Raw genomic sequence first — 27,588 nt, forward strand, 5'->3', positions numbered from 1 at the left:
CATCTTCCTGATGATCACAGAGTCCTCTTGACTTCTTTGTTGGTGTTCTGTTTTTGTTCACTCACTTTCTAGAAAGATTGCTCAGAGTCCCATCCTTTTATTCTATACCTTCACCTTTCCTTAGAATTCTCACCCAAAACTTCAGCTACCACTTCCAGATAATTCTAAGGTTTTCCTGAATTCCATACTAGTTTACCTATCGACAGATGAATGCCCCAAAGGAGCCCCTTGAACTCAGTTCCCAGTGATGCTGTTCCTATACTTCGCACACACTTCTCTAAACTGTTTCTACAGGAGATCCACTCTGCCCCGTTCTGTCTTCTGTGGGTCCCGATCCTCCCTCCATTTCTTTAGACAAGCACTGAATACATTGTATATCCAATGAGGGCCCATATTAGCAGGGTCAGACCCTTCCTCATACTTTCAAATGATCACAACAAGACTATAATAACCAGACAACTACAACAATGGAAAGACAATCACATGAGACCATTTGTGGGGCGTGTCATTGTGTTAATGTTATCATTACTACCCTAAGATATGAGTGACATGGAGCCTTCCCTGAGGTCATATGGCAGTGGCTCCATTCTTGCTTTCTTCAGAGCCAACCAGATGTCCCCAAAACCTTGCCTCTCACATTCTCAGTACCTGAGACCTCAGAACTCCTACTTGGACCATGCGCACGTCTTCCAGGAACTGCATTTGGGCTTCAGATGCAGCTGTTTTTCAGAGGACATGTGGTACCATAGGTGTTTGGGTCTCTATCTCTAGGCTGAAAGCTGCACATGAACAGCTGTTTGTAGGGCTTGTGACATGTCGTATCTGTATCTGTAGTCATAAGGCCTCTTGAAGGACAAGTCAGATCAAATAAGTAGGAAGATAAATGGGTGGAGGTAGGGGATTTGAGTAGCACTGTGAAAATTGGGTGTCCTGGGCAGCCAGTTAAGAATCTGTTAATACAACTGTCTAATCATTATAACACTTCTTCAGGCAAGTAAAATCAGTCACATTTTCTTTTATTTCATGTATGCTAAGTACTTGTGAGGGTATGTGCATCTGTGTGGGAGGATGGGTGCATGTATATGTTGTGCTAGAGAGAAAGAGATAGAGAAAAATGTGAGAGAGCACATAGATGGAGGCCACAAGTCAGCATGTAGTGTTTTCCTTGCTGACTCTCCATCATTTTTTATTGAGAGGGGCTATCTCACAGGACCTAGAGCTTGTCAACTTGGCTAGGCTAACTGGCTAATAATCCGGGGATCCCCCTGTCTGTGCCCCCCTTGCTCTAGCACTGTTATTACAGATGCAAGCCACGGCACCTGGCTTTTATATGGATATCGGGGACTAGAACTCAGGTCCTCATGCTTACTCAGCAGGTACTCCACCACCAAAGCTGTCTCCCTAGATACAGCTTCTTATTCTCGGTGAAGAAAACAAAGAGTTGAATATGTGAGAATTTGAATGTCATCCCTACCCACACTCCTCTCATTCCAATCTTTCCCCATCACGTTCTGCTTGTTTCTATTCTCTGTGTTCTCACTGGAGCTCCCCTTTGTAGACAGCGCTTGAGGTTGTATAATTGCCTTGATTAAAGCTCTCCCGTTAGCTTCTCATTTTCCCCTGGCCTGTAGCCAGTCCTCCTGGCATCACTGTGAGACTCTAAGCCCTGACTCACATCCACTTTGTCAAACTCTGCTCTCACCGACCTCCCCATCTGGTCACAGTCGAGTATTAACTTATGCCTGAGCATATATACCTTCATGTCTTTCCCCTCTTCTTCCTTTGGCTGACCAAGGTTTATGGTGTCCCTTCTGTTTCAGGGCCAAATAAATGTCACCACATCTCTAAAGATGCTTGATTTCTTTTTTTCAGGATTGGTTCCATTTTAGTGACTGAGAAATACAGGTGCCTATTGCCTTGACCTTGTCTCTGTATGTTTTCAGTGGTCTGTCACCTCCCTAGTCTGTGGGTTGTATGTTATATATCTAACATTCCATGTACGCCTGGATATATAGTAAATGAAATCAATGTTTATTAAAGACTTTGTCTTTATTATTAAAATCTTATTTCTCAAGCCTGGATTGTTAGTTAAGAATACCAATTTTAATTTAGTTATGTTGATCTAGTCATAGACTGGTTTTAGAAAGCACTTTGATATTATAACTAATATTACATATTAGAACTGCCTCCTGTGTTTTGTGAAAATTTTTACTATTACTATTGTATATGTGTGTATTCATGTGCACACTGTATTTGTGCACACGTGCATGCAGGTGTGCAAGTATGCACATTTGTGGACACGCTAGAGATTGATATTATGCGTCTAACAATCACTTCACCTTATTTTTTGAGACTGCATCTCTCACCAGTTGGCTTGACTGCCTATTCAGCAAATTCCAGGGATTCTCCTGTCTCTGCCTTCCCCTCTGGGAGTACAAGCACACCTGTCACTGTGCCTGGCTTTTTGCCTGGATGCTTGGGATCTGGACTCAGATATTCCTGTTTTCACAGCAAGCACCTTACAAATTGAGCCATCTTCCCAGCCTTCTGTCTCTGCCCCCCCCCCTTAAATAGAACTGGGGTGGAACCAGGGTCTTTTATATGCTAGGCAGGTGTCTATCACTGAACCCCCTCCCTATCCTCATTTTTCTTTGAGATGAAGCCTCTTCCACGTTGCTCAGTCTGGTCTTGAACGCACTTTGTAGATCAGGCAAGCCTAGAACGTGTACTTTTCCTGCCTCCAGTTACCAAGTAGCCAGCATTATAGGCTTGTACCACTGGGGCCTATAATGTACCTTCCTCTTCTGTTTCATGATTTTTCTTGAAGAGGCTAAGGGCATGAAGAACATATGAATACTACCCACAAGTACTAGAAATTTCTATTTAACAGAAGCCATGCTTCTCATTTAGCCTACCATTTTGTTGTCAGGACATTTACTTTGTAAAAAGTTCTAGTGTGTGTGTGTGTGTGTGTGTGTGTGTGTGTGTGTGTGTGTGTGTGTGTGTGTGTATTATTGTGAGCTTTGATAGGCTCTTGTGTTGTGAATAGGGCCCCAAACCACTGTTTCTTCAAGGTGATTGGTTTGTTATGTTTCGAGTTACCTGTCCTTGATTGTGTAGAGTTTTCTGAAAGATGATTATACCATAGAGTTGCCATGTTTTCCAAAAGTAGCTACATTACGTACTCAAGGTTATCAGCATTAAAAAATGCTATTGCTACTGTCGGGTGATTTTTCTCTTCTTGCCTAAGATTTGTTGATTGCGGCTGGAAGTCTCCCTGTGGTTTGCTTCAGTTTGCTAATTCCTGGTAGAGGGATGCTGTCCTGCTGGAGTCTGAGCAGAGCCATTGCCAGCTGGAGTGTTCATCCTGAAAAAAGTCATTAACAAACAAAATGCATATGAATGGCATACACCAGGGAAGGAAGAATAATGCCCGCAGGCATGTTGTATGCTGTTAGCATTATCATGCGAAGCCTGCATGCTTGTCGGTAGGAAGATGTATTATTGAAGGGAACATGATTATATTAAATATGGTTATTTTACGTTAGAAATTTGACAAACCGCCACATTTTGGGTTCATGAGTTAGCCTAGTCTAAGTCAAGAAGGCATTCAGGAAAAGACAGAATTCAGTAAGCCTTTGAAAAATAATAAGGTTTTTGTTGTTGTTGTTGTTGTTGTGTGTGTCAGGAAAAGACAGAATTCAGTAAGCCTTTGAAAAATAATAAGGTTTTTGTTGTTGTTGTTGTTGTTGTGTGTGTTTGTGGGGTTTTGTTGTTGTTTTGGTTTTTTTGTTTTGCTTTGGTTTGAGGAAGAAGGAGGAAGCTGGTCCAGGGCTCCAGCCCAGCTTTTGATAGTGTGAGAAGAGCTGTGGGGGATGAAGCAGAGAGGAAGGGAGCAGAAGTGCAGGGGGCGGGGCTTAGACTACCGGGGCCAGACTGCAAATGCACAAATGTTCAGGGGTCCAGGAAATAGCAAGCAAGGGAAGGTGGTGAGAGCAGCCTTCGCAGGTGCAGGGAAGGCTGATGTCACCATTCCTGCTCTAAAGCAGTAAGTGGTCCTCTGGATCTATGGGTTCTGCATCTACGGACCCAGTCAACCTGGGGTTGAAAGTACGATTTTTAAATTGCAACTGGAATGAAACCTCTACATACATTTTCCTCCTGTTGTTATTCCCCCAAGCAACACATTTTAGCAAACATTAACACAATAGTCTCAATGCATTGGATATTTAAAGTAATCTATAGATGATTTACTATACAGGTGGTATACATAGGTCATATACAGAGAATCCGTGCTGTTTTATCCCAGGGATTTGAACATCTTGCAACAGTCCCTCATAGTTATTAAAAGATGACTGTATTTAATTCTTGAAATCTTTAAAATGCAGAAACAAAGAGGCCTGGTGGTCCATGCCTGTTGTCTCAGCTCCTGGGAGTCTGAGACAGGAAGGTAAAAATTGTAGGCCAGCCTAAGCTACCTGCCTCAAAAAATAAACTAAAAATGTAGATAATGAAACCAGAATCCTTCCAGTCCCCAGTGTATAAAGACACATTTGGAGATGTTTGAGTTCCTCCCCGTCTCTCATCCTTCCTCTCCCACTCTGAACACATATGTCATTTGTTTTTAAATCCAGACATTTGCCTTTGTTAATAGAAGCTCGAGAATGCTTTGTTAGTGCCCATTATTTCCTTCTGTGGGCTTGCTACGGTTGGTTTATGCTTATTTACATTGCAAATGATCCCACAGTAAAAGTTTTTTGCTTTCTCCGTGATCATTTTCGTTGAAAGGGTTACAAGAAGAAGCAGTTCCAGGCCAAAGCAGGTCACTGTTCTTGATCTCTTGATACATATACATACCAACATTTAGTCTTTATGAAAATCATAAAGCCAGGATCCGTTCCATGGCGCCACAGACATTGCTTCCCCGGGGAATCGTTCAGTGTTAGTGGCAGGGAGGAGCAGTTTACAGCCGATCTTACAGCAGCTGGCAGTAGCAAATGTACAAGCCAAGTGTACGACTGTGTGGTAGCTGAGGCAGGAGCTGAAAGGTTGGAGTGACTGGGTAGAAGGAAAGAGTTTCTTTAAGACCAAATTTATCGTGTGTGTGTGCACATACCATCATGCATATGTAGACGTCATACAAAAATTGAGGGAATTGGTTCTTCCCTTTCACAGTGTGGGTCCTGGGGATCAAGCTCTGGTTGGCAGGCCTGGAGGCAAGGCCGTTACCCAGAGAGCTGTTCCTGGAGACTTTTTCACAAAGACTCTTTCTGTGTGTAGTGTTTAATCTACTGCTCATTGAGACTGGAAAGTAAACAAACAAGTTAAGCGTGAAGGCTGCAGACTGGCCAGGAGCATGTCCTACCTCATGTCCAGATGCCAATTTTCTTTCTTCCTCTCTGTTGCTATAGCAACAAGTGCCAGCCAGCCACATTTGTCCTTGCTTGTTGACTCACAGGTGTCACTAAATGGCAAACTAAGCCCTCAGCTCAGTACCTGGCATGCTGGAGACTTTAATACATGTCACTTCTGTCATTCCTCCTTGACTCAGATATCCTTTGATTGGAAGTGGCAGCTACCTGACCCAAAGAAGAAGACCAGTCTGTGGCCAACACGTGGACTGTGTCCACTGAGACAAGGAGGTCGCTGGCTCTGGCCTTCCTGTTCATCTCCAAAGTCTCAGTAAACCTTTAAATGGTCTTGTAAACACTTCTCAAGTATTTTGCCTTCAGTGGTGTTTGTAAGGTGTGCCCGCTCTTGTTTCCATCTGAGACAGGAAAAACACCTACCCTCCTTTCGTTCTTTGCTTAGTGCAAACCTTCTACTAGGCTCATGCTCAATATTTGTCAAAAATGGAGCCTAGAAAGTCATCCTTAGAATTAATGTGGACATCATGTCAGCTGTTGTCTGCCCAGATAGAGAAATAGTTTTCCTTCTCTGATTATATAGAATTTATATCTTATAGTAGAAATGGTATTATTAATAATACTAGATTTTGAGGGAAAGTACCAAGCTATACTCTATCATTAATTTTCTTCCAGAGTGATTAAAAATTGACTCTCCCTTATCAATTTTCTTTTTTACTCATGCTTCATATCTTTTCAAATATTGAAAGAATAGTGGATCAGAACCTCAGACTAAATAAGATAAATCTATTACTCTTTCATAATATAGCAAAATATTGTATTTATGTTAATTTCTATTTTGTTTGTAGTTGTTTTCAAACATAGACACAAACTGTGAAGAGGAAAAAACTAGCATTGAAACCGTTTTCAGATGATTGACAGGCTTCCTTTATCTCTTGCTGCACTGGCTTGAGAAACAATGGCCCCTGGAAGCCCCATATATTTCAGTGCTTGGTCCTGGTTGATGGAACTGTTTGGGAAGGTTTAGGTGTGGCCTTGGTGGAGGAGGTGAGCCCCTGGGGATTGGGTTTTCAGGTTTCAAAAGCCTGCACCATTCTCAGGTAGTTTTCTGCCTCAAGCTTATGGATTAGAATATAAACCATGAACCACTCCTCCAGTAAGTGAGTTCCATGCCTACCTGCCTGCCAGTCAGCCACTGTGCTCCTTGCCATGATGGGCATGACCTCATCCCCAATAAATCCTGGTCATACCACAGTGTAAACAGAGGTATTTTTAATGGACAAGACAGCAGCCATAGAGAGCATTAGTAAATTCCAGAAATGGAAGAAAGAGTTCATTCTTCATACTCTGTGTCTATGAAAGTAAATGCTATTTACTTTTTAAACTGAACAGGGGAAATAAATGCTATAGGAACCATTTTACAAGGACCAGAACTAGTGACAAGAAACAGTCTCCTCCAATTATAAAAGTATCTTCTATGTAAAGATTGATGCAGAGATGCTTATGAAAAGAAAAGGAGCCATCTCTCTGTAGAAATGCCCATTGTCAGCACTGAGCTAAGAAAGCTCTTTCTTAGGCAGAAGCCAAATCGATTTCCAGTGCTAGGTAATCCTTTTATGTTCTTGGATCTTTTTATGTATGTGTAAGCATTTTATAAGAAAAAGATAATGCCACCTTAAATCCTGAGGTAAAATATGAGCATAAGCATGTTATTTCAGATTTCTGTGCCAGATTGAATCATCTGACGTTGCCACTATTCAACCTTTTCTGACTTAAGAGAAATGACAATTTCATAGGCTCAACTTAATAACTACAGTAAGCTTGCTAAGAAATCTTGCAAGCCTGTGGAAGAAAATGGATTTCATGTCGATCCTAGCTGTGTCCTGAAGACCTAACATAGCTCTGACAGGTGACTCTAATCTTCATTTTAAATATAAAAGGGAAAGGATCGACACCGACAAAAACAATTTCAATAAAATATAAATGAGACCGGGAATAAAATGGAAATGTTTTAACTGTACTCTAGAGAAAGTCTGTTAAGAAACCAATTTAGATCCAACTGGCTCCGTGGGATTGACTGAAGCCAGAGCTTGTTCAGTGGAAATCCATCAGTATTGGTAAAAGCTGATGAAAGTGTCTGTATTCATAAGCACGAAGGCAGCATCACAACAGGAGGCTAAAAAACCTGTACTCAAAATAGGAAAGATTGTGGCTACTGGGAGCGGTGCTGGCTGTGTCTTGAATTCAGCAGGAACATCCAAGGAGTGAATTGTTTCTGGCTTTCAAACAGCTTGTAACTTCTCATACCGCCATGGGGTAGAACACATTGTCTCCTGAAATGCCACTCACAAAGGATAAAGTCACATGACCTGGACTATGCCTGTCTCCATCCCCAGTGTGGTGGTTATTTGTGTTGGTTTGTTTGTTTGCTTGTTTGTTTTAATTGTTTGGAAATTTCAGACATGAGTATATTGTATTTGATCAAATCTACACCAACTCTTTTCCCTTTTAATTCCTTCCCTATTTCTACCACAGCTTTTCCCTCCCAATCTCAGGTGCTTTGTGATTTAAACCCACTGATTCTGCTTAGTTCTGCCAGTATATACATGTGTGTTGGGCCATTTACCAAAGCATGGGCAGTTTCTCAGGTGCTGTATCCTTGAAACAAACAAAGCAAAAACCCAACTGTCCTCTTTTCCAGCAAGCATAAATTACCAAAAGCATCTATCTCAGCTAAAAGTAGGACTTCATGATCTCTTCTTCCATCTAAGCTGGAAACTTGGTTGACTTAATCTTGTGTGTAGCTGGATGTTTCTCTCCCACCTGCAGTTTTGGAACAACCACTCAGAGGCTTAATAATAATTATAAATGTTTGGCCAATGGCTCAGGCTTATTATTAGTTAGCTCTTACAATTAAATTAACCCATTTCTATGAGGCTCATGGTTGTTACCTCACATCTTGCTTTCCCAATGTCTGTTAGCATCTGTTCTGACTCTGCCCTTCTCCCTGTATCTCTGCTTGGATTTCCTGCCTGGCATGACTCTTCCTGGCTATTGGCCAAATCAGCTTCTTTAATAACCAGTGATAATAAAACATATTCACGGCATACAGAGGGGCATCCCACATCACTTGTGCATGTCTTATGCTTGCATTTACAACTGGCATGAGTATGTGCAGCAGCCCTGTCATGTTCAAAAACCACAGTTTGCTGTTTGTCCACTGCCTCTGACTCTTACAGTCTTCATGCCCTCTGTTCTTTGGTAATCCCGAGCCTCATTTAGAACTGAGCACTCCATAGTCTCTTGTTCTTTACACGTTGCTCAGTCAGGAGTCTCTGTATTAATCGCCATCCACCAAGAAAAGAAGGTTCTGTGATGAGGGTTGAGAGATGCGCTAATCTTTAAATATAAAGATAAAGACTTAGGAGGCAGCTTAATACTGTTTGGTTAGCTTAAGAAAAATAGGAGGTTCTCCCCTGGGGCCATGGAACCTTGGCTCTGCTAGTTTCGTTTTTTTAATGCACAATTAAATCTTGTCTTAGACTATTTTTTTCTTGATATGACAGAATACATGTGAGAGAGTAATTTATTTTTAAAAGATGCTTGCTTAGTCTTATTATTCTGGAGGCTAGGAGGTTGAGCATCATGCATCTGGCATCTTCATGGCCTTGGGTAATGATGATGAGCTGCTTCCATCTTGGGGAACGTGACAAGGACAAACAGTACCAACAGATAGAAGGCAGAGTTGAAGTTGCTGTCCCGACTCTTAATTGCAGCTCATCTAGTTCCAAGAAAGCAAGAACTTAACCCTGAGAGGGAGCATCAATCCCTGCAGGACAGCCCTTCCGCTGTGGCCAGACACTTCCTACCCAGCCTCACTCACTGCATTGCTGCTCTGGGGACCGAACCCCAGTGTGAGTTTTGGTGGCAACAAGCCATGTTCAAAGCATAGCAAATCTGCACCTTCAAAGGGCATAACTCAATAAAATACGAGTTTTGGTTTTGTAGTTAACTTTTATGTGTTGTAATTATGAAGGTAAATATGACGTCGTGCAGCATGGCATATTGTACATAAAACCACTGATTTCAACAAGAGATACTATATTATCATATGGTGACTTAATACATGGCTCAGATCAGAGTCATTGGGGAGTGACCTCATGAATACAAAGTGACTTATTGATACTTCCCGCCAGGGTATCAAAGAAGAAGCACCTCAAACTCTGAAAACTCTGTGGTTTCATGAGACATTTTCATTTCTGCTCATGTTTGCGGGTCATTATTATCAAGTTGTAATTCTCTCCCATTCTTTTTTAAATTTCCCTTTGTCCTCTGTCACCTTCAAGCCTAATGAAGCTGGTCTGTGATCTGTGACAGAGCCGTTAAGGAGGCGGGTTTAGTCTCCTTGACATGACCAGGCACCGTGTCATGAGATAATGTCTCGGGCATGAGAATGGCATCCTGCTAATTATTTTTCAAGAAATAATGGCATGTCAGGCCCTGAAACTGAAGCCTGCTGCCTTCAGTTCATTAGACAAGAATGAGTTTGCACATGCCTGTGCATAGACAGTGCCCACTAAATGCAAATGGATGTTTGTTTTCCTGTGCTTTTTTTCCGAACAAGGCACCATTTAGAAAGATCCAAAGATGATTTATCTGTGCTCTGAAGGTGCAAGGGGACTGAGTACGTGCAGTGTCGCATCTTTATTATAAATCTTATCCTGAGCTCCAATTAACAGGCCTGTCATGCACTCTCATTAAAGTCACTTTACAAAAGGAAGGCTGGAGGGTTTTAATGATGTCACAGAGCTGGGAAGGCAATCAGATGTGTCCCATGAGTTCTGTTGATTCTTGCATGTGTTCCTTTCCAGCTGAAGCCAGGATCTAAGACAGAAACTCCGCTCTGAAGCTGTAGGACTTAGATGGAAGGACAGTCCATTATCCCCCTGTATCCTGTGCCCAGGGATCATTGTGGAATCTTGTCAGGGACTATTTAACAGAATCCTAAACCCAGCCAAGCCATCAAAACAGCCTTTGACTCAGCACAGACCCTTAAGTTTTTACCATGTTGGGCAGAGTTCTTTCCCCTCAGAGCAGGGACTAGGGATCCCTGTGGAACTGGTGGGAGGGGGAAAGCAACATGAGTCTCCTGGAAAATAATATATTCCCTCCTGTTGTGGTTTGAATGAGCTGCCTCCCACATTCTCAGTTATTTGAATACTTGGCCCCCAGTTACTGATGTTTGTGGGAGCTTAGTCGGTATGGTCTTGTTGGTGGGAGTGTGTCACTGAGGGTGGCTTGTCTACAAGACTCCTGACATCCCTAGTTTGCTCTCCACTTCCTGTTTGTGGTTCCAGATGTGAGCCCTCAGCTTTCAGCTACTGTTCCAGTTGCTTTGACTACCTGCATCCATATATTCCGGCAGTGGTGGCGATATACTCTTATCCCTTTAGGACTGCAAGCCCCAAGTAAATACTTCCTTCTATAAGTTGCCTTGGTCATGGTGTTTCATCACAGAAGTAACGAATCAAGAAGTGACTAATACAATTTGTCTGGAAGAAAGTATTTCGACAGATTCTCTTAGTTACTTCTTTATTTTTAAATAACTTGTGCACTTGGGAGGCAGAGGCAGGTGGATCTCTGTGAGTTCAAAGCCAGCCTGGTCTACAAGAGCTATTTCCAGGACAGGGTCCAAAGCTACAGAGAAACCCTGTGTCGAAAAAAAAAAAAAAACCTTGTGTACATGTGTATATGTGTGTCGTGTGTGTATATGTGTGTTTTCATACACGTAGGCACATGTGTGTAGGTGCTTGCGTCCACATGCGTGTGAGGGCCCCAAGTTGATGTATATGTGTGTGTTATATATGTGTGTGATGTATAGTTGTGTATATGTGTGTCATGTGTGTATATGTGTGTTTTCATACACGTAGGCACGTGTGTAGGTGCTTGTGTCCACATGCGTGTGAGGGCCCCAAGTTGATGTCGAATGTCTTCCCCGGTTGTTCTCCACTTTATTTGCTAAGACAGAATCTCTCTGTAAATCCAGAGCTTGTCAATTTCAGTGTCCAGTGTCCAGACCTTTGACTGTCTGCTGACACAGCCCAGGGTCACCTGAGAAGTATCCATTAGGGAATGCTCAGATCAGATCAACCTGTGGACGTGTCTGTGGGGATTGTCTTGATTGGTCGTTGATGCAGGAGGCCCATCTTATGGATCCTACCGCTGTGACAAAATGCCAAGAACATGAGCAACTTGGGGAGGAAAGGGTTTGTTTCTCTTACACTTGGACATCACAATCCACCATCAAAAGGAGTCAGGTAGGAACTCAAGACAGGAACCTGGAGGCAGAAACTGATAGAGGCCATGGAGGAATACTGCTTACTGGATTTCTCCTCATGGCTTGCTTAGCCTGCTTTCTTATAGCTCCAAGGACACTATCCCTGGAGTAATACTGTTCACAGTGAGCTGGCCCCTCCCACATCCATCATCAATCAATTAAAAAAAAAATGTACCACAGGTATGCCCTGGAGCCAATTTGGTGGGGATATTTTCTCAGTTGAAAGTTCCCTTTTCCTAAATGGCATCTGGTTGTGTCATGTTGCCAGTATAAGGACTTAGGCCACTGTAGATAGTACCTTCCCTGGGCCTATGTGTGGGTATGTATGTGTGTATGTATATGTGTGTGTTTGTATATGTATATTTGCTGACTAGGGGGCTGGAGAGAGTTTAAGAGCATTTGATGCTTTTGTAGGAAATCTAACAATCCATTCCCATCAGACAACACAGAGTTGTAACATGAGGTCCTGCTTGTTGGAGTTTCTGTCCTGCCCAGTTCCCCAGCCATTTAGTCCCAGAGAAAATCACACAGAGAGTCTACATTAGATTATAAACTGATTGGCCCATTAGCTCAGGCTTTGTATTAGTTCTTATAACTTATATTAACCCATTATTCTTATCTATGTTAGCCACATGGCTTGGTACCTTTTTCAGTGGGGCAGATCACATCCTGCTTCTTCAGTGGTCTGGGCAGGACTAGGAGGAATGGGCTTCCTCCTTCCCAGAATTCTCCTGTTCCCATTGCCCCGCCTCTACTTCCTGTCTGGTTGACCAGCCTATAATTCCTACCTGGCCAATCAGCATTTATTTAAAACATGATTGACAGAATACAATTATCCCGCACCACAGAGTCACCTATAACTCCAGTTCTATGGGATCCAACACCCTCTTCTAGCCTCTGCAAGCCCCTGCGTGCACACGCACGCACGCACGCGCACACACACACACACACACACACACACACACACAACTCTTTGGAGGGAGGAGTGGGGAGGGGAGAGCTCATGAGTGCTTGCATTCCTCCATGGTTTCTTCTTCAAGTTCTCATGTGAGCTCCTGCCCTGGCCTCCCTCAGTGATGGACTATAATCTGTAAGTTTAAATCACCTTTACTTCCCCCAAATTTCTCTGGACAGAGTGCTTCCTACAGCAGTAGAGTGAACACTCGGTTACTTTAGCTAGTCAGTTTGTCCTGGGGGTCTTCTCTCTCAATCTCCCAAGTGCTCAGGTTATGGGTGGCTGCCATAGGGCCCAGTTTTTATGGGGCTTCTGAACTCTGGCCTCAGGCTGTATGGCAAGCAGTTTAGTTACCTACCTCCCCAGCCCCTGTGTAATGTTGTTAACTGACCTGTTTTCATTGTACATGGTACTGGATTTCACAAGGACATTTTCATTCATGTGTGTAATGTGGCTTGAGCACACAGCTCCCCTCTGCTGTCCTTCTTTATACTACATTTTTTCATATCTGTGGCCTACAAAATGGTTAAGAAACAACTGTTCTTGCTTTGCTCTGCACTTTTAATCCTAAAGGAGGTTAGGCAGAATTTGGTTTAGAATATCAGGGAGATTTAGATTTGAATTCTCTTTGATACATTTGAATTAAGTGAATTTAGACAGGCTGCAGATCTTCCCTGAACCCAAGCTTTTTCAAGTGTGACCCAAGGATAAGAAGGCTTATTTTAAAGTTGTAGTAATAGATAAACTAAATATAGAAGCAGTACATGCTAAGAACATTTTTCTTCTTCTAGTTCCTTCTGAATACAAATGAACAACCACACCTGCTCTGTCCTGTTCCATGTTGGCTCATGCCCAGATCTGTACATGGTGCCTGGCACACTGTAGATACCAAATGTTGACTCAATACATGGGCAGAATGCCTTGGTTTAATGCCCAGTGAAGTCTTTGCCCACAGTGATGTTTATTCAAAGAGCCTATTTTCTAAGAGAGATTTGGGTGCCATCTTTGGTTTTGCTGATGCCCTTCTGAGGCAGTTAGCCCCATGTCCTGTGAAAACGTTCTGGATACATGAGAAGACTTGATTTGCTTAGCCCATGATCTAGGGCATGATCTGTGCCAGGACTGGACAGGCTAGTATGCAGAATTGATCTGGCCCCTTGTCTGGTTTCATAAGTACAGGCTTACTGCCACATGGCCGTGTTCATTGACTTACCTGTTGTCTGTGGCTGCCTCTATGTCTGGCAGAGCTGAGCAGTGCTAACAGAGACCACGTGAAATGCACAGCTGTTTTTGTACTGAAAAATCCTGCTACTCCGTGTGCTGCAACACCCACTCCTTACTTCGGCTCTTCAGGATTGGTTTTTATTCTGTTTTATTTTGCATAAGAGTCTCTCTCACTACAAAATCTGACCTGGCTGGCCTCAAACTTGCAGTCAGACTCTTGCTTCAACCTCCCAAGTTCTAGGATTGCAGGTCTAAATCATTGTGCCCAGCTCAGTATTGGCTTTGAGACTGTCCCTTTCAATGGATGGGAAGCTAAGAACTAACAATATTACAGCTTGGTTCAGGTCTTAATGAATCCATAGCCCATGGCATTCACACTGATAGCTGTCAACTCAGCACAAACCTTGTTGAAACAGCCCCACCCTACCAGCCTTCAGAGCAGCATGGAGAACAGACTAGGAAGGTGCTTCAGAATCATGATACAGACCTGGAATTTGTCTGAAACCTACCTCAAATCAGTCACGGGATAGAGGAAGGACTAGAGGACCACATGCAGATGGAAGGGTGGGTGCAGATGGGTGGTAGTGATTTTTCAGTTGAGTATGAACACAATATTGCTTCCCAGGGGGCATTTACAAAAATTTGAATGGCCATGGTTGCTGGATGTGGCACTCACGCTAGCCTTGATCTAGAATACGTAATGTGTGTGCAGTGTCAGCCTGCGGCTACCTCGTGGGTAACTCCTGCTGCATCCATTTAGCTGCAAGGGCTTTGGATTTCCTGAGTGGCTTCTTGGAGCTATGCCCTTACTGTTGGATCTGGTGCGAAGTTGGAGATGAAAGTTCTTTCATGGAAAATTCATCCTGATGGAGATTTGATTGTTTCAGGGTTTGCAGGTAAAGTCCAGGGCTGCTTCTGCTGTTACCCCATCAGTCCAAGACCCCTCCTCCTCCTTCTGTTTTTACCTTCCGAATTAATTTTCCAAACTATGCACTGGTTATGGATGAACAAAAGACACAAAATTGGAAGCCTCATCTTTTTTTTTCTGTAAGCAGCAGGGCTTTTGCATGAAGGGCAGATAAAACCAGTAACAGCAACACAGTTACAACCACCCATCTGGAAGTGACATATTTGGGCAATTCATTTATCTGCCAAAGGTTGTACCTCATGAAACCTGGCAGAGCTGCCGTCCATTATCCTGTAACCGTCCATTATCCTGTAAAAATGGACGTTGGATCCTTGGGTTGGCAAGGGGAGAGGTGAGAAAGATTAGGCCCCAAGTGTTCTTCCTGCTGGGCTGTTGTCAGCTGTCGCACACCTGCCATCAGGGAGTGTCAAAGACTCTGACACTTTGTCAGTAGGGACCTGCTGCTAGAAGATTCCGCAGCATCTGTTCCATTGTATTCTATAGCAGTGACCCCTGCTCCCCAACAAATGACACCCCAGATTCTAACCCTGTGGCTCACTCACTTATCTTTCTGGCTTATGCTGAAAATGCAAACAGGTTTTCAAAAACAGTGGGGCTGCTTTGGTGTATTGGAGGTAGACAGGAAAAATGAAGTGACATTTGTTCTGTTGTACCGCTGGAACCCATGGGGGAATGACGGGTTGATTAAAATTGCAAATAATGAGTTAATTGATTAAAATTCTGGACCTATTTAATTATTTAAGGTGAATGCAAATAAACTCTAATACAAAATATCTTTGTCTTTGTGGCTCTTTTGGCTAATTCCTAACATACTTTAATTCTGTTTTGTTTATTTGTTTTTGTTTTTAAACTTCCGGCAACCCAAATAGCTCTATCTTTCATATTGTTTGTGTATGCCTCCCGTTGACCAACCTGCTGTTATGTGGTTATATTTATGTCATGGGAATATGCGTATTCTGGACTTGATAGAGACTACAGGAAGAAAATTTAAAATTATTACTGACTGTGGTATTCTTTGAGTTGGGAAGAATTGGCAAATTTAATAGAATTTTAATTTATATGGATAAAGAATGCTAGAGGTGATACAATGACTTCCTAGGTAGGGAAAGGACTCTGCATGGGACATAGATGTAAATGCTGCTCCCTAGAGTTGCCGTCCATGATGTACCGGGTATGAGCAACTCATTAATCCGAGGAAGGAGAAAGCATGTAATTGTTCTTCCTGCAGCCACATTAATAAGGCGGGCTCCTGGTGTATTAGTATTTCTGCACAGCTTTGTTTCTCTTTAAATCATGTGTAATTTCATGAAGGGTTCTAGTTTTTTGTTTTGTTTTTTTTGTGGTTGGGGAGTTGGGGTAGTAGTGGTGGTGGTGGTTGGGGTGGGGGAGGGGTGCATCCTAAGGCCTACAGTGCATGACTGCCAGTTTTGCCAAGCTCACATGTTGCACTTCTCTGTCTGCCAGGGAGAAATGCCTGCTGCCTCTCCAGTTGGCGTTGGAATCAAAGAACGTGAAGCTGGCCCAACATGCTTTGGCCGGGATGCAGGTATGACTTTAACTGCATGCAGTCACGTGACAGAAGCTGACAGACCACACTGGCATTGAAAGGGCAAATCATTAGCATTTTAAATACTAGCTGTCTGAAAATGTGATTGAATTAATAGAATACCTCCAGAAGGGACACGATCTTCTTATTGCCTCTAGAATGTCTCTGGACATAGTATTACTTGGTTGAGCCTCTGTAGTAAAACATTGATTTATAGGGACCCAGCTAAGCCTAAGGAGTTTATATCCATTCAGACCTTATCCACATTCCACATCTGTGATTTGGTGTAATCGGGATTGATAATAAAGTAAAAAGATTTTATAGGATCTTCTTCATCAATTTCTCGTATTAAATTTGTATGCAATTACATATCCTACATTGAGCGGACTCCCCCGTATACCCTAGCTTTCCTGTTCTCCCTTCACCACCATTAATCCCCTGTGTTTCTCTAGACAGTTCCCTTCTGTTTTCATGCCAGGTAGCCATACATGTTTTTTGTTTGTTTGTTTCTACATGGTACCTGCTAATCACAAATGAGAGAAGCCATGATGTTATTTTTCTGGGAGTGACTGAATAAATGATCTTTGTTGTACCCATTTTCCTGACCATGACATGGCATTTTGATTGACATATATTCACCATGCTTGGTAATGAGGTCTCATAAAGGTATTTCATACATGTATAAAATATACAGCATTCACCCTCCTCTCTTCGCCCTCTCCCCCCAGCCCCTGTGTTTCTCCTCCCCTAGCCCCTCTTTTTCCCCTTTCTTAATCCCCCATTTCCATTCTTTCCCCCACACATCTTCCTTCTACGGACACATGTATGAATTTATGTATCTCTGTAAAATACAAGCCCTGGGAAAAAGAGAAAAACATCGTATTTGTCTTCCTGAATCTGAACTTGTTTTGCTTTTTTAAAATTCTACAGTTAGATTGATGAATGGATTAATATGTTGTGTTTCTATGACAAAACTGGGAAGAAAAGAAAAAATTCTTTGGTCTAATCCAAAAAGTGAGATTACTTGAACACATGTCTTTCTCTGAGCATTTATGTTTTACACCACGCAGAGTGGCTCTGATCCCAACTGTGAAAGGTGATGGCTGTCTAAACACGTTGCTTTTATAAGGTGAAGCCATATGAGCCAGAAATCAGCTCCCTTAGCCTCAGTGGATTGGGAGTAGATAATGTGTATTTTAACAACAACAGCAACAACAACAACAAAAAAGCCATAGGAAAGTTTAATGTGTCATTGTTAATGTTCTTCAAAGGCTTTGATTTCTGAAATTGGACCATCTGTAGAAATAAATAAGGAGTTGTTTTGACCTGCTGCATTTTTCTGTTTTCTCTAGCATCGTATAGATTTCCCATTGTGTTTGTCTTTCCAATTCTGCGGCATTTAAAGCTGGGGGGTCCATGTTTTCTAGAGCTTGCTTAATTGTATTCATGTTGGTGATTAATGGCCAAGTCTCCTTTTATGAGTCCTTGCTCCCTTGTGGTCTGGTGACTTTAGACACAAATGTGGAACTTCTGTCTCACTGCAAGACAGTATCAATATGAACCTTAGCTCTGGACTCCTCTGGGGTTCCTACTGCAGCTAACTTACAATGGAAAAGAACAAACTGGGCCAAGAATACATATAAAGTCCTATGCCGAGTCTCAGTGGGGGAAAAAAATATCCATTACACCAATTCAGAATCAGTGAGAACGACTTAATCGCAGCCCTTGTGGGTGAGATCTGGGATTTTTAGGGTGAGGCGGCCTAGAGTGTACCATGAGTGCTGGCAGCGTTCTGACTTGAGAATGCGACTCAAGCTGTGTGTCCCTCTCTAGTGTCAGGCCATGCCAAACGCCCTCTGCTCATTCCCCAGGGCACATTTTTCATGTATTTTGGATGCCTCATCCATGAAATTCTAGAGACATGTGAGAGAGTAGAGTCATAGGTTCATAAGTATAGAAGAAATTTTGGGAAAATAAGCATTGTGCCCTGATGTCCTCATGTAAACAGATTCTTCATCTTTCTAGTGGGATATATATTAAGGTTTGTGGATAATTTCTGGATAAATGAGGCTCCCATTAGGTAATAAAAGCATAAATATCTGAAACATGAACTTGTGCTTCCAAGACCTTTTCCTTTCACGTGACAAAACTTATACACGCAGCAGGAGAATGCCTGTGAGTACCTGTTTTTTGGGGTGGGTTCCTTTTCACACACTCATCCTTTATGCCCGACTGCCTGAATAACCTAAATGGCTAGCACATAGCATTTTTACTGGCTGAAGTGAAGAGCAAGTTACCTGCCATGAGAAAGATACCTTTTCTGAAACCCATTCTTCTGAAGTGTTAGGCATTTTTCCTTTCAGTGGTACGTTGCATGAGTTCCTGCCTGATGACCTCCAGCTAGATACTCCTGCGTAAGAAAAATGAGCATCACCCATAATAAGCTATAACAGAAAAGGCTGCAATCACTGCCTTGTGCCTCTTTACAGAAGCTGCTGTCAGAAGAGAGGTTTGTCTCCATGGAGACCGACTCTGATGAGAAGCAGCTGCTCAATCAGATCCTGAATGCCGTGAAAGTGACGCCTTCGCTCAATGAAGACCTGCAGGTGGAGGTGATGAAGGTTGGTTTGACATGGAAACAGCTGCCTTTCTGTTGTGACTACGTCATTGTGTGGTACCGTCCTTTTGTCTGGAATAGATGGTTTTTGTCTGGAATAGATGGTTATTATCCTAGCTGTGGTCTTGTAAGCTCACCTTGATTGTTTAGGAGCTACAAGGTACAGTTTCAATAAATAAGGCCTCTGACCTGCTCTGGCATATCAAATGTGTATAGTTTCAGCGTGGGATCAACCTGACCATCTGGGTATTATGCCTACCTGTATGTGCTACACCAGAGCAAAGACCTAATTGTATTTGCTATAGACTAAGGTTTAGCGTGGCCAGTTTGGCAGGAGGAAGGTCACCCTCCAGAAACTTATCAGAATTACTATTTATTTCCCTCCTCAGATTTTACCAGTCAGACCTGAGAAGGTAGCTCAGTACGAAAAGTGCTGGCTGTGAAAGCATTAGGATCCAAGTTCAGATCCCTCATGCCCACATTAGAGACAGGTAGGGTAGCATTTATCTCTAATCAAACACCAGCGGTGGGGCAGAGGCAGGTGAGTCCTGTGGGCTTCCTGATCAGTCCTAGCCAGGTGCTGAACTTCTGGTTCATAAAGAGAACCTCTTCTAAAGCTAAGGTGGGAAAAATAGAAGTCAACTTCTGGCTCCCAGATGCATATGTACAGCAGTGTATACTCATGCCTCTGCCTCCCACAGGTGCACAGTTGTGCACCCCACACACACATAGAGGCACCCACACATGGACCCACAAACCTACACATCACATCAGTCATAACTCCTCTTTGTCCATTCCCACCTTCCTGTAGGGATGGTAGCTCTTCTTTCCATCCGCTATTCTGAAAAATCTCCAAAATAAAGAATCTGTTGTTCTGGTTGGCATGTGTCCAGACGCCGGATAGGAAGTGGTGGACTTTGCCCCAGAACAGCACTGTGGCCACAGAAGCACATCACGAGCTAACAAGATGGCTTTTCGTACAGCCGGCTCTCTTCCTCCCTAGAGGAGCATGTGTGGAGGAGTGTTTGAGCAAAGATGGTGTCAAGTAGTGGTTGGCTTTTCCCTGAACATGTGCTGTGAGGGTCTGTCGTAGAAAGAGCACTTCACTTTTGGGGTTTCGGTTTCTCCACCAGAAGAGATTGTTCTCAGTCAATATTTCCCTCGTTTGACCTTACTGTGCTGGGAGTTTAAGTACTGATCAATACTGAGAGAACTCAGAAGTATATTTGCCTAGTTTGACCTTCCTCCTTTCACCCATAGCAGAGCATCTTGGGGCAGCTCTTCAGCACTCTCTGTCTGTCGTGACTTTCTCTTCTTTGGTTTGTTTGTTTTTTCAAGTCAAGGTTTCAAGTTAAGGTAGCTCTAGCTGTCTTGGAACTCACTCTGTAGACCAAGATGGCCTCGAACTCAGGAACTTCATCTTCTTTAATATTAGTACTGACCTAATTAGATTCTTCTTAGTGTAAGATAAGGCAGTGTTTGTAAGAACTTGACATGCTATTATTCCTGATGCTGCCTCTGCTTCCTGCTCCTTATGAATGGGCACTTATGTGGTGGGTCTAGGAATATGTACTTTTCTCTAGTGTCTCAAGTGAGTCTTAGAAATAGCAGACAGAACCTGCCAGCCAATTTTTCAGGGCTCATTTCTTTTTAACTCTCTTGGCTTCTGCAACATGCAGCTTGCCTTATCCTTTGATATATTTTGGCAGCTATGTGCTATATATTCATATAAATTAGGTAATAACCACCCCAGATGTGTTTTACTTCTCCATTGCCTCTGTGCCATTCTTTGTGTGCATGTCCATGCATGTACATACATGTAGAAGCCAGAGACTGGTATCGGATGTTTTCAGTGGTTGTCGTCCACCTTGTTGTGTTTTGAGACAGGGTTTCTCACTGGACTTGGAACTGGTCAATGTGGCTACACCACCAGGCCTCTCCTGTCCCTGCCAGCGCCGGGATTACAAAAGCATGCTGCCCACAGCAGACTTTTAACGTGGGTGCTGAGGGTCTGAGCTCATCATTGTTCCGCGGCAAGCGTTTTGACTACTGAGCAGTCCTCCTGGCCCACCCCGTGCCACTCTGGAGAGGCAAAGATGGTCACCTTGCACTTGGGACTTCTAAATGTAGTCCCACAGGTCTGCTGCCTCTGACATCTCATGTTACATTAGAATATTATAATTGTCATCTCTCCTCTCTATGCACAAGGGATTGCAAAAACGGTTTTATAGTAATTTCCAGAAACTCGTCTTTATCCTGTAATGACCCAAGCAAACAATTGGTAATTAAATTCTAATTTAGCTATTATTATTACTGTATCAAAATACCTTTACCCACCTATTCTTCCAAAAATTACACTGAGGAAAAATAATAGAATTAGTTGGGCCATCGGAGGAAAGACTAGATTCCCATGACATCAGAAGAATGTATAATTTCATCTTTTATTTTCTATGTAACTCATTCGCATAAGGAATTATTTAAACAAGATATTTGTATGAGTATTTTATAGGCACATATTTGGGGAGGTTGTTGTTGTTTTGTGTGGATTTTGTTTTGCAGTGGGGGGAAATCCCACTCTAGCCTTGGCTCATGTGGAACTCACTAGGTAGCCCAGGCTTGCCCTAGATGAGTTTCTTCCTGCTTCACCCTCCCGAAAGCTAGGATTACAGGCATGCACCACCATGCCTGGTGCAGAAAAATTAAAATGGGACACAGTAAACCTTTTAGAATGTTGGTCTGGACTTACTACTCAGGAGAGATACTTTTCTGTTATCTCTGTCCAACACTGCATAGTACATTTTTATAAAACACTCTGGTGATCCCCATAAAATGTAGGTTCCATTCTGAGTTCCTAGCCTCATTGATGAAAGCATTTAGAAGAGGGCTCACAAAGAAGGCCTGGTACAGTTTCCCTAGAGTTTGAGGTGCAAACCACAGGGTAGGGGAGCTGGGAATCCTAGCAGCTGCTGGGAGGAAGGAGGGGGGAGGCAGATTGAAGGCCTTACCTGCAGCTGTGTGGCAGAAGCGGGGGGAGGAGCTTCAGAGAAAGAATAGAAAGCAAAGAGTCTCGGGAAAAGCCTGCTTAGGCTTTTGGCCAGTATCCGAAAGAACAAGATTTTAAAAGAAGGAAAAGGAAAAGCTACACTTTTTTTGAGTTAGAACTCTGAAGAGTTAGAACTGTGGCAGGCGCCACAGTGCTGCACAGCGGCTCAGTAGGCAGCTGCAGTGGGGAGGGGCTTCTGGGGAATAGAAGGTTTATCTCAGTAAGGAGCTAATTATTCCTCCATCCCTTTAGCACGTCCTTCAGTTACTTAGGTTTCCTCTGGGCAGGCTTCTAACCAGATGACTGACAGGCCCAGTCAGATTAATTCTTAAGGGAGAAATAGTAACATCCCTGTCTTCGAGGGGAGGGGATCAGAATGTTATGTCTGTACCCAGGGCCAGAGGTAGAACTCAGATTCCATTTTTTGTTATCCAGGAATAATGTAACTTTCCCTTAATGGGACTTGAGAAATCCTTGATAGTGCCCCCATTTGATACAGCATTTTAAAACCTAAGGAGGGACAGTTTACTTTTCTCACTTAATTGAGAGGTGGGGCCTCTTTTCAATGGCCTGTAAGCCTGCTAACTTCCTGCAATACTGGATTTTATTATTATTGTTTTTTTTAAGTTTCTGTCATGGATCTTGTTCACATTCTTGCTGTTAGTGTTTATAAACATGAAAAACTGAACCAGGTCACACTCCTAAGAACGAGTAACCAAAATAATAAGTTCCTGGAGAGAAAAATAATATGGTTTCTTTTTTCGAGGTTTTCAAAGGAACAAACAAAATTAGCTGATCATGAAAGCCAGGATTTCAAGGATAGCAGCTTGTCTCACTTAGAAGCTTCTAGACTTTCAGTCAAAGGGTTAAAACAAATCAGTGATGCTTGTTTCTAACAAATTAGATGGGAATGATGTTAAATCTCTTAGCGTGGGAGCGGCTCTGCGCAGTTTTACTATTTAGGGAGAGAGAAGGCAAATTTGATTTATGGAAATGGCCATGGAATCCAAATAAAAATTTTATAGCTTAAACAAATAAAGTGTCAGGGCTATAGAGAATCAGAAAGAAGGTTTCTCTAAAGACAGATTATCTATGAAATGGATTCAGAGGTGGCAGGAGGCTATTTAGTATTTAAGCTAAATGCGTGTCTGCTTTGGTAACATTTTCCCCTCGTATGAGTCATTCCCATAAATGCCACACAGAATTTACAAGGAGCCATGGACATAACTAATGGCCTTGCTGACTGGAGTAATTAGGTCTGTCCTTCTTTGTAATGGATAACCTTTAGTGAGGTTATTAACTGATACAGCTGGCTTAGCTTTCAAAGACTGGAAGGAATTACGAGTGGCCTTCTGCCTCCGTAAGCCAAAGAGAAAGAAATGAGCCTCCTATCTAGGGAGTGCATACTGGCTTTGTCGATAAGACAGGATATGATATGTGACCCTTTAAAGCCATTTGATGAGAGTTCTATTATTGGATGTGTTATTTTATGTACATCCTTATATAATAGAGATGAATTCTAGTGCAGTGATTGTAATTTTCCAAGGAGAAATGGCAGGGGCTGATTATTTAAAAGGTATTGTGTGTCAGATACTTTGCCGAGGACCTTACATTCTTACCAAGGTCATACAACTAGTCATACAGAGCCAGTATCTGAACCATAATTCAGCCCGAGGAGAAATATTAAACAGTGGGTTCCCTTCTCTGCTAAGTCTACCCTGGCAGATCTGCAGGTGATAGACAGTACTGTTCCATTGAACAGAAAGCCTAAGGCTCAAACTACTGAAGGGGAAGCTAGGAGTGGCCGAGATAGTCTTGTGTTTTCTGTATCCCCTGAAGAAATAATTTACCCTCACTCACTATGAGTTTCAAATTGAATTTTGTAAGCTGGATAATCGAACTCTGGCAATACAAAGTAAGGTGTCATGTAAAACCTCCAACAATAATGCATTAAAATGTCATATAGTTTTTATAAACATTGGATTTTTTTCTAATGATCTGGGGAGGCATTGAAGAAAAATCAACTAATGTGTGTAGTATGTGTCTCTGTGTGTGTATATCTGTGTGTGTGTGTGTGTGTGAGTGTGTGTGAGAGAGAGAGAGAGAGAGAGAGAGAGAGAGAGAGAGAGAGAGAGAGAGGGAGGGAGGGAGGGAAGGAGGGAGAGGTGAAAAGGGGAAGGGACTTGCATCTACCATCAAGTGTTTTTATATGATAGAAGCCTAGCTGACCCCTCCTGCACGTCCAAGGGTAGGGAAATCCTGGACGTAGAGCTTATGCAGTTTGGTTGGCAGCTCTGTACCTTGGGTTGTGCACATGGACGTCAGCTGTCAGAAAGTAGGTGAAGCATGCTTCTGAATGTGCACCAACACTGTGGTCAGCATTTGAGATCCAAGGAAGAAAAATGACTATATGGAAGAACTGTTTGTACTTTCCATTTTCCTTTTTTGCAGAGCTGAAGGTGAAACCCGGGGCTTTGTGCACACTGGGCTCACCACTGACCTGCATCCCCAGCCCAGAAGGATCATGTTTAAGCTCCCTCTCATTAACATTGTGTGTGTGTGTGTGTGTGTGTGTGTGTGTGTGTGTGTAAATTATTGTGTGCATGTACATTTAGAGTCCAGAGATCAACTTCTGGTACCATTCCTCAGGAAATCATCTGTCTTGGTTTTTGAGACAGGCTCTCTCACTGAGACCAGAGGCTTATTGATGCAGCCACTCTGGTTAGCCAGCAAGCCCTAGGGCCTTTGGTTTCCACCTCACCAGTACCAGGATTACAAAAACATACCACCATAGTTTTTCACAGGAGTTCTGGGATTGAACACATGTCCTCATGCTCATATGTCTAGTACTTTACCCTTGAACTCTCCGCCCCAGCTCTCAATGTTTTAATGGAAAGTCTTTCACTGAGAAATTTATCTAAGCAGTTATACATTATACATTTATCCAGTGACTTGACATTTTTCATGCTGAGCAACTGGTCTTCTACTGTACACTATGGAAAGAATGACCCTTAGCAATGCTTGAGGGTGAAATAACCGAGTTGTCTGCCTTCTTTATCAAAGGACAAAGAAAGCCCTTCTTGGGATAAGCCATGACAGCACTTTGGAAGATTTATAATTGTCTTTAGTATTGAGGGGAAAGCCAATGCTTGATGAAAAATGTATGACTTTGTAATGTACTGTTTGTTATGGAGGCTGAAGTTGTGTGTAACTCTTGAACTGCTGGTGTTCGGGTCAGTCTAACAAGCTCACAGCATACTGTACGTACATTAGGAGCAGTGCACAGTTAATAGTGTATGGTTCTCCTGTGTGATTTGTTCTTAGATAGCCTTCCTTCCTGTGACTAATGTTGATTGAGATAATCTTTTTTCTACCTGACATACACATTGATTTAATACTTATTACATTTTTCTTCCTTTCTCTTTTACCCTTTGTAATAATTGTCTTAGGCTAATAGTTACAAATAAGATACAAACATGCAAAATCTCTAACTATAATTTTCCCTTTAAATAATTCACTCATTTTGTGAGATGATGTTTGTGTATTATCTATTAATTTCTTTTTGTAAGTATCGCCATGTCTGGGTGCTGAGCATATGTGGGAACTACTCTAACCTAGTGCTGTAAAACTTTCCCACTATGACTTGAAGTTAAGCAAGTACAGGCGTAATATCTCAATTTTTACTGTGAATGTTTGAGAATTCTGAGTTCCTAGGGGAGTGGAAATGCCCTTTAATGATCTCAATCACTTATCCAATAAGTATTTTACTGCTTTTTATGCATCATGCAGAATGCTGGACACAGATGATCCTATGATATGAAGAAAATAAAATCAAAGCCATGTTAAAAAAAAACAGTCTTTGGAAGTTAAAGATTATGACAGAAGTCAATAAAATATAAAAGACTGCATAAACCATGGTAAACACAGTAAGAACATAATCCAGAGATCAGAAGAATAATTTATAAAAGGGCCTGACAGAGGGAAGGTATTAAAGATAAGAAAGAAGGTTCTTTGGATGAAGTGATATTTAGAATGGAAATGATCTAGAAAGCATGAACTGGAACCAGATAAGCAGGATGGCTAGAACCAAAGGGAGGGCAGAGAAGACCGAAGTGCTAATATTCCCTTCAGCTAAAATGAGGAAGAATTTTACTCTTCCCATAAGTGTAGGCCTGTATTGGTTGAGCCACATCTATTAGAAACCCACATTTCTTGGTATTGTCTCTCTGTCTTATACTCCATAATGGCTCACCAGTCCTCGCCGACACCTCCAGTATAGTAGCCATGCAGATGGAGAAAGGAGAAGGAAGAAGAAAACATTTCTCCTTCCATAAGATGGACTGGAACTTGGTCATAGGCCAGCAGATAGTTATAGAGAAGGCTGGGAAATGTAGTCTTACCCTGAACAGCCATGCGCCAGAGCTCTATTCTTGACAAAGAAGGTCACTGTTTTGAAGATAACTGGAAGTCTGCCAAGACACTTATCACATGAAAATCTAGTCTGGCTTGTTTGTCCCCAGAGGCAGCTGGCGACTTTTTCCCTCTGCCACCTCTTGTTCTGTTTTCACTGCACTTTTCTTGAGGGGAAGGGATGAAGATTCATGTAGATATGCACAAGGTTAGCTACAATCCTCCAATGTACACAATCTCCAGCTAGCCCTGATGCAGGCATGGAGGGAAACCCCACTAGTTAGTAAATAAAAACTAATGATAGACTTGGTGGTGTTTTCTCCCTTTGGCGCCTCGCACAGCAGCTGGCATGTGCTTAATAATTGCCTCTTAACTGGGTTATTACCAATAGAGATGAGAAGAAACACATGGTATTCTTCAGTGGCCTGCCAGAATAAACAACAGATGGGACAAACCACCTTGGAATTACAGGTGAGACTATGAGCTTAAAAATTGAGAATATTTTCGATATGTATTTTCAAACTCAGTAGCCTGTATTATCAGATCATTTCTGTCATTAAATTGGAGTGATTTGATTTACAGCTGGACTTGAACAGTCCCTGGAGCAGAAGGACTTTTTTCGCCTTTTAGATTTTCTGGGAAGGCTCTGTGGCTGGGCTGGAAGTTAACCTGGCCTTAAAGGCAGAGAAGTCAACCAACCTTCCAAATATTTGAGCTGCAGAGCCAACAGTAGGTTCAATGATGAAACACAGTGAAGGAATAGAAATCTCTTCTTGTAGGGGAAGAATTTCACACACATATACATGTACACACACAAGTCAAAAATGAAAAGTACTTGGAATAACGCTTGGCTCAGAGCCACTGGTAGCTTTGATTTTTGTTTTAGTTATTAGATGAGACAGTATGAGAGGATGTGGAGTTAGGGGTATGCTCCTCAGCTGTTGGGCTACTTTAGAAATCAATTTGGCAATTTATCAAAAGCTTGGGAATCAGTCTACCTCAAGACCCAGCTATGCCTCTATAAACCCAAAGGGTGCTCAATCATACCACAAGGACACTTGTTCACTTGTGTTCATAGCAGTGCTATTCTTTTTTTTTTTTTTTTTTTTTTTTTTTTGTGAAAATGGGTATGAATGCAGGTCTTTTTTTTTTTTTTTTTTTT

The 27,588-nt window shown here is 42.3% G+C and overlaps 1 protein-coding gene across 1 annotated transcript in view; it reads left to right on the forward strand.

Annotated features, from left to right (window-relative positions):
• The window catches only part of Arfgef3 (ARFGEF family member 3), a 156,647-nt gene that overhangs the window by 33,752 nt on the left and 95,307 nt on the right, over window positions 1-27,588 (forward strand). Inside the window, exons 3-4 of the mRNA XM_005360974.2 lie at window positions 16,275-16,356; window positions 18,846-18,977. Coding sequence (XP_005361031.1) covers window positions 16,275-16,356; window positions 18,846-18,977 — 214 coding nt within the window. The remainder of the gene's footprint in view (window positions 1-16,274; window positions 16,357-18,845; window positions 18,978-27,588) is intronic.

This window comes from Microtus ochrogaster, linkage group LG4, assembly GCF_000317375.1.
Source record: "Microtus ochrogaster isolate Prairie Vole_2 linkage group LG4, MicOch1.0, whole genome shotgun sequence".
In the NCBI taxonomy this organism is placed as follows: Eukaryota; Metazoa; Chordata; class Mammalia; order Rodentia; family Cricetidae; genus Microtus; species Microtus ochrogaster.